This window comes from Bidens hawaiensis, unplaced genomic scaffold (assembly GCF_021521415.1).
Source record: "Bidens hawaiensis isolate Kalapana, Puna unplaced genomic scaffold, B.hawaiensis_p1.1 tig00034619_1, whole genome shotgun sequence".
Taxonomy (NCBI): Eukaryota; Viridiplantae; Streptophyta; class Magnoliopsida; order Asterales; family Asteraceae; genus Bidens; species Bidens hawaiensis.
In genome coordinates, this window is record NW_027505331.1 from 147,773 (window position 1) to 156,322 (window position 8,550).

Sequence of the window (8,550 nt, forward strand, 5' to 3'; positions counted from 1 at the left end):
CCACGCTTTGGCTTCCAATAGATAACACTACAACAGAGAGACTTCCAACTTATTTGTCTGTCGTTGAACACACTCTGTTTTGTAGTAATACTACGGTCTAGTATCAGTTCGGATTTGCAGGTTAAGTCTACAAGCCTTCAAAATACATAACTTTTTATACAAACTGGATTGACATGTTCTAGGACTTTACAAATTATAACATGTTCATTGACATGTGACTTCTGAATAAAACACGACTATAAGTCGAGAAAAGGTAATATTACAAAAAGAAAACTTTTAGAACTATATTGGGTTTTTTATAATATTAGAATTAATCAATTGTTTATAATCCATTTTGATATATACTAGACATTTTTTCATTTTTTCAGACTATTTCGTAAACTAAACCGTTCTGTCAACCAATCTATAAAAACAAAACCAACGTCTAAGAAACAAACCAGTTAGGCCTAGCTTCACCCATTTGAACAGGATCATTAGCATCACTAATGATTTGTTTGTAGATTCATGGGATAGAAATGTTGTCTTGGATTTTTATTTATTTTTTAATAATGAAGATGGTGACATCCATTCACTAGTGTTGACTCATTTTGATTTGTACTAGGAAAATCATGCCTTTTAGTCTAATCATTAATCAAGTACAATTAGAATCATAAGATGCTTAATGAAAACAACCAATAAAAACCATCCAAATCATAGGAATCCAATAGCCAATAGATTTTCAGTGAGGATATGTGTGTTGCATCTGAAAAACCATATTATGTGGTGCACCATAAGATTCATGTAAATCACCACCACCACAGCCGCCACCACCGCCATTAATTGTGTTACCTCCATACCTAAAGGATGTGAATAAATTCCCATGTGTTTGGTTGCATTGCTCCACTGAAGTGGTTGTTTTAGATTCTGGCGAAGAGAGGTGGTTTTCGTTAAGATTAACCGTTGTTATATCATGAATGCTTGCTCTTCTTTTATCTTTTCCACCGGAAAGTTGTCGGATAAAATACTTTTGAGCATGACTTGCCACCTGAGTAGGTGTTCTTGTCACCACAAAATTCCGTGAAATGTTTCTCCAATCTCCTTTGCCGTACTTTTTTAATCCCAGCAGGAACAATCTATGATTAAATTCCCAAATACCCAATGTCATATAGTATATTTGACAAACTTTTATAACTTTGGCCGGGTTGTAAAATGTTGATACTTATTCTCGAACAAATGAAAATAACGTATATTATAAATATTAGATTATACATTGGTTATTTTTAATGAAATACATTGTTCTTGCTCGTTTAATTTTTAACAAATAAATATATAATCTTAGTAAACAAACACATAATCAATTTATTTATTTAATTAAACATGTGATACCTTTATGTATCTTGTAAGTAGGGTGTAAACAAGCCGAGTCAAGGACAAGCCCGGGCAGACCTAGCTTGACCTCGGCTCATTTAATTTTATTGAACTCGAGTCCGGCTAATTGTTCCAAGCTCTAAATTTCAAAGCTCGAGTTCGACTTATTTATTAATAAGTAACTAATTTATTAATTAACAATGTAATTACCTATATATATATATGATTATAATTATGCATTTTGTTTATGATATTTAGATATATTCATAAAAAGTTATCGTATAATAAACATGCTTGTTTAGGCTCGCGAGTCTATAATCAAGCTCGATAAGTAAGCTTGGGTATAGTTTGTTTAATAAACAAACTTATTTTTAGACTTGAGCTCAGATATGAACTCGTTTAAGCATGGCTTAATTTTAGCTTACAACAAGCTCATAAGTGACTTATGAAGTATATGTGTAGTAGTACTTAGAATGATTACATAATTTACATAGATTATAAACTCAAAACACGCACTACTCACGATGTGATGGATAATTTATCTTGTTAAATCATGCTAACAATTCAACATAAAAAATAACATAGCGAGTATAGAATTAAACTTACTTATGCTCTTCTTCAGTCCAAGGAACCCCTTTCTTCCTTTCGTGTTCCAGTGGCCGATTGGCGGCCACCACAACCATAGGGGTTGCGCCCGAGGGTCTCCGCCCTCGAGCACCATACCCCTCAGTGGTAAACTCATTACTATTTCCCCATTCTAAAGTGAAACCAGAAGTGCTACAATTATACCCATATTTTGGATAATATCCTGCTTCAATACAATTAACATCATCTTCCAATTCCTTATATTGTCTCATAACATCCGCCACCGTCTTCCCGGGCACCATCTCTGCCACCTTCTGCCACCGGTCAGGCGTATCTTTATCAAACTTAGCTAAAGCAGTTTCAAACACTTTGTTCTCAAGTGGTGTCCAGATTGTGTTCTTTATGCTATCTCCAATATGTGATGATGGTGAGAGGATTACAGATTCTAACTTCATTATCCAAGAAACAAGATTATTCTTATTAACCAAGAAACAATATCACAGCTTTAAGGGTTGTTGTTCAAGAAATGTTGAATCAAGAAGCATTTTTTATGTTGTTTCTTGAAAAGACTAACTTTCCAAATTATGGTGAACAAGATCTAAACTTGTTGAAGTTGCTAAAACTGGAAAGAATGGGTGGTGTTTGGTTCAAGATTGGAAAATCTTGAAATCCAAAGAGGAAAGAAGTGAAGATGAGTTTCACCAAAAGGGATTTTGATTCCTCAAAAGTTGGAAATGCTAAAGATATACAGAAGGAATTTGGAGATGAATGATTAGATTGTGAAATGAGAAAAGGTTACCTTCTTCAAGAAATGAATCTTACAGGGGTGGTGGGGTGGAAGTGTTGGATTTTGATTGGATGAGGATATGGGATGGGCATACCAACTTATATAGTATTTTAATAGGCACTTCTCTCATGTTATCTTATTGCTGGTAATTTCAATTTAATAATGTTATTTACTTATTTATTTAGAGAAATTAAACTTTTAATTTTAGGTGTTTCTGGTAGTATTATACCTTTGTATAATTGTATCTAACAACTTAGTTGGAAACCGTATACTACATGGGTTAAATACTAAGAATATTAAATAGTTACTAGTGAAGATTTTGAAAATCCTAAAATTTTTTACCAGGAATTAACCAGATTTGGTTTAATCTGGATAAAGTCAAACTATTAACTTATATATAAGATTTTGTTTATTTAAATCTTATTATTACCGAAGGTAGAAAAATAATCTTGGGCTAGGAAAATTGTAACACGTAATGTAACAATTTACTTATTTTTTGATATAGATTCTATATCACCTCATCCTTCTTTATTGATTTCATACTTTAGCAACAAGCTACCTTATAAAGCTTTGGATTTCATGTGATGTTATGCACCTTTACAATAGAAGACTGCTAGATTTTATTGGGATTGGTTTCATATGAAGTGAAATCACATCAATTTGTTGATCTTTTTCTTTTAATATTTCATTCAACCATGAAGGTACTTGATTCATTCAAGGGCATCAGTGCTAAAATATCTTCAACTAGTTGTTGAATTCAAGCAGCTCTTTCACATGCCTTATATCACGGCTTCAACTTCATTCACATGATAAATTGCATGGTTTTTAAAGTTCCAAGGAATATGGTGAAGGATATTTTCTTGCTAATGTGAACAAGTCTAATCATTCTTCATTCTGGAAACAGATTGTTTTACTTGGCCGCTTTTTTGTTATAAATTGAATGATAACACATGTTAACGTGTTACAACTTACAAGTGCAGACCATATTTCATGACTGCAGCCCAAGTGACGGTTTTCCATTCCCCCTTATAAATGTGAGGCCGTGGGTTTACATTCTTGCAAATGCAAGGTAGGTGGAAAATTTTTTTGTTAAAAGGAAAAAAAGAAAAGAAAAAGAACAAGTTACCACCTCAACATCCAATACTACTAACCTGGGATGCAATTGAAGAAAATCGGAGAAGCAGAATTAAGAATGTGATAAAAGAATAATGTATTCGAGAGATATAAATTGTCATAAATTAAATAAACATTTATAAAAGGTATATAGATATGATATTTCAAGTTTGAATTGAAATATGACCTTTTAAAAGTTTGTAGGTTATTAGGGATATATATGAAGTTGGATGATATTTTAATTAGACTTTTAATTAGAATACATTGTCTAATTAAAATATCATCCGACTTTGAAGTCATGACACTTCAAACAAAAACAAATACACAGACATCAATAACTAAACATGATGTGTGGTATGATTTAAGCTAAAAGGGTCATTTTTTAAATCAATTTAAGGTGCAATCTTATGTTTTGTTAATGAAGGGTAGGAATTATCTAAGATTCCCTCTCTCACCAACTTGGATAGTGTTTGTTATGAAGGGATGAAAGGTGGAATGTAGGGGGTGTTTGGTAGAGAGATTTGAGGGTGGAGAATTAGGTTTCTCTTGTTTGGGAGAATTAGGCGGAGAATTGGGCGGAGAATTGGTTTTCTCTGAGAATTGGGTGTAGGCAAAAAGTAGAGAAATCCAATTCTCTCCATTTGGAAGAGAAATGGAATTCTCTCTGCTTCTAAATCGCGTCTCTGCTCTACTCCGTTCGCGTATGATGATGATGATGCTCCGACCGGCGATGGTGATGATGATGCCGACGTCCGGCACGGCGGCCGACGCCGCAGCCACGTCCGTTCGCGTCTCTGAGCCAAAACGAAACCCTAAATCGCGAGGCGGTGTTGCGAGGCGGAACCCTAAATCGCGGTGTTGATGTTGCGCGGCGATGATGATGACGCTCTACTCCGTTCGCGGTGTTGCGACGCGTCTCTGAGCCACCATTTCTCCACCATGATGATGCCGAGGCGGAACCCTAATCACGTCTCTGCTCCCGTTTCTCCACCCATTTCTCTATTGTACCAAACAAAGGAAATGATTGTCAATTCTCCACCCATTTCTATTTCTCTCCAATTCCATTTCTCTCCCATTTCTATTTCCATTTCTTCCCATTCTTTTTCTCTGTACCAAACACCCCCTAATAAGCTATTCCAAAGGAATGAAAAAAAGCATGTTTGGTTACCGTGCATGAATGGAATGAATCATTCTAAATGGAATGAAACTCTTTCCATTTTTAGGATTTTCATTTCTTTGGGTATAGGTGTTTTTTTTCCATTCCTTCAAGAAATGAAAAAGTCAAAAAGTCAACAATCATTATTACTATTATAAAATTATAATTATATTATTATTATGATTTTCTAATTATAGTTATTATATTATCATTATATAATTATCATTATCGTTTTGTATATTATAATATAACTATTATTATATTAGAACTATTACTACATTATCAATATATTTTATTTTTAAATTTGATGAGTTAACATTTCACAACGCATATACAGTTTAACGATCTCGTGGCAACACGAGGTCCTAAAAATACTTATTATGAATATTCATTTATTAATAATATTATTTATTATTATTTATTTATTATTATTATTACTAATAAAAATATTAATAATAATAATAAAGTGATTAATCATTTCATTCTTACACGGTAACCAAACATGACAATGGAATGATAATGATTCATTTCATTCCTTTGTCCATTCCATTACCACGTCCATTCAATTCCCTCATCTATTTCATTACCCCGTACCAAACATACCCAAAGGGTTTTTTGATAGCCTCATAATAATTTTATTAACAGATACTTTAATTGATCAGCATTAAAGTGTGAATGATTCACTAAAAAATGCATTTACACGATTCATGTTGGCTTTTTACTCAACATGTAGACAAGAATATGTCAAAATACATCAATACCAAATACACTATAATCATATATTTTGCTTAAATGTATAAACTTAAACTAGTATTAAGTTCCCACAAACTGCATCTTCCAAATTTATAGTTCCGTTTCGTTAATATATACATCGTTCTACATAGACATATACAAAGAGGCGTTTGTTTCATATCAATAATATGTTAACAACCGTATAATAAGTTTGTATATATAAAAGATACAAATTTAGAAAAGATATATAACTGAAAATTAAGCATACACAACTTTTTTTTTTCAATTATAAAAATACAATCGTGTTTTGAAAACCGATTTGAACCGGAACCGATAGAGTTTGAACAATTCGACTTCTTTACTTTCTGAACAACGTTTGGAACCAGTCCTAATACTCGAGTGATACTTTTTGAGACGGAACATCAGCTGTCTATACTGATTTTGACGTTTCACCTTTGACTCATCTAGGAACCCCATCAAAAAAAAAATCACCACAATAGAAAAATCCAACTGAATTAGGCTTCAAATTTAAAACCATAAGATCCCGTCCCATTGAACTAGAATGTCAAATAACGAACAATTCAACAGACATTGAGTGGAAGTGGTGTAGGGGTAAGGTTGAGAGGTGCAGCAACCAATAAATATTGAAATTAGGATAACGTGACAATCCGTGACTTGCATCTTCCAATGAACAATGAATTTAGGATAACATCTCAATCTGTAAAGTTACTGGATTACCCTTCCCCTTGGGGCATTTGCAGGTGTCCTTCGGTCCTTATATCAAAAAATAAGAGGCGAAAGACCACCAACCTGACCCCACCACACTTCCTTCATTATTGAAGCCTACTTAAGACGTGGACCATGGGTATGCCATATGTGGACCACTAAGTATATATGAGGATGGCTGGGCCCATAACTCAGTCCACCTATTTTTATCATCATTAAAATAACAAAGAGACATGCTAAAATTGATAAATCCACATGTTCATATAGACATGCCTATTGATTGGGTTTTGAGTTGAGTTATAATTTTGATGCTTAAGCTTAAACTAGACGTGTCTAACATATAAGCTAACGTTTAGTATATAGAAATAATAAAAAAAATGAAATGAAAAAATGAACGTTGGTTGGTTAATAGAATGTAATCAACTATTACACAATGAATTTCATTCCATCAAAACTATTTATTCTTACACTTTTTTCTTTCTTTCCATTGATCTTTCACCATACTCTCTTCACACCACCACTTGACAACAACCACCACCAACGCTATCGTCACTGCTACTGCCGTCGCTACCACCTAACTGCCACCACTTCCACCACCGTCATCACCACCACCACCGCTAGAGTCGCCACAACCACCTGACCACCAATGCTACAACCGTCACCACCACCACTGTCACCACCGCTACCACCACCACTACTGTTTGACCATCACCACCCCACCACCACCGCCGTCGCCATCGCCACTGCTTGATCACCACCACCACCACCATGGTCACTGCCTGACCGCCACCGCTATCATCGTTGCCCACGCTACCACCACTACCGTTGTCATTGCAAATTTATTTTTGGTATTTTTTTATTTATTTTGAAATAAAAGTATTTTTTATTAAATTTATTTCATTCCTGCCGGGGGGGGGGGGGGGGAGGGGGGGTGTTTGCTACCAAACAATATTAAGTAATAATTCATTTCATTTCATAGGTTAACCAAACAAAATAAATGAATGATAATGATCTATATCATCCTCTTGTTCATTACATTCTTTCTTTCATTTCATTACCTCAACCAAACATATCTTAGTTAGAAAATAAAATAAGTTATGATTTTAGGGCCCCTCAAGCTTTTGGAGTTCAAAGCTAGATAACAAATTTTGGGCACTCTAATTACCAAAAAAAAAATGGTAGTTCTGACTTAAATTAGAGTTCATTTGATGTACAACATTTGTTTGGTTACAACTTTTGGTGGAGACGATTGCTTATTTTCATTTGGATTTCATTATTTATAAATTCATGAATTTCGTCTTCTTTTCATACTACATGTAAACACATAAACACATAAACATCTGCACGCCGTAATGCGCGGGTATGAAAACTTGTTTAATTAAAACACATAATTTTCTAAATTTATCTCTTATTTTTAAAAAACCTCTCACAACCCGTCCTTCACATATATCCTTATTCAATTAAACAATTCATTTTTATTCACTTTTTAATTATTTTTCTATTTCTTCCGCTCCATCCACTCACAAATAATATTAAAAAATAGATTTGAGGGTGAATAGTGACACATCAAAATGGAGATGTGAATATTTACCTCTAAAAATATGAGGTTAAGGTATGGGGATGAGGGATTCGATGAAGTGAGTTATTGATGTTTATGTTAAAAATACGGAGATGAGGTTGGGAATGCTCTAAATGAAGACCGAGAGCTTTGTTTCACTCTTACATGAGCCACACATTTTGATCTACCCACTGCTTAATAAGTCGATGCATTGTGGTTATTGGCTAGAGTGGTTAAAGGTAGGCATAAAACTCGAAACCGGTTCATGAAAAAACCGGGTTTGCCTATTGCCCACCTCTAATTGTGGTTTTAGAATTATTCTTATAACACTTTATGATTCTAACGAAAACAAAAAATAGTGCGCTTTTAACAAGCGCCATAGATAGTTTACAACTCTTTTTTAGTTTTATTCTATCGAGTTCAAATACGAAGATGCGTTTCAACCTCAACTTATAACAAGACGTGATTTTTGAGCTACTATAATGCGAGTATATAAGTCACGTGCTAGTAGAAAACCTGTGATATATGAGTAATATGACAAAGCAA

General features: G+C 33.9%; 1 protein-coding gene across 1 annotated transcript; it reads right to left on the reverse strand.

Moving 5' to 3' along the window:
• Positions 1-454: 454 nt before the first annotated feature.
• Positions 455-2,400, reverse strand: LOC143612476 (transcription factor DIVARICATA-like). The gene is made up of 2 exons (XM_077086454.1): positions 1,954-2,400; positions 455-1,112 (listed from the first exon to the last, which is right to left on the reverse strand). Exons 1-2 carry the CDS (start codon positions 2,385-2,387, stop codon positions 719-721), a joined length of 828 nt encoding a protein of 275 aa, XP_076942569.1. The 5' UTR covers positions 2,388-2,400; the 3' UTR covers positions 455-718.
• Positions 2,401-8,550: the final 6,150 nt, after the last annotated feature.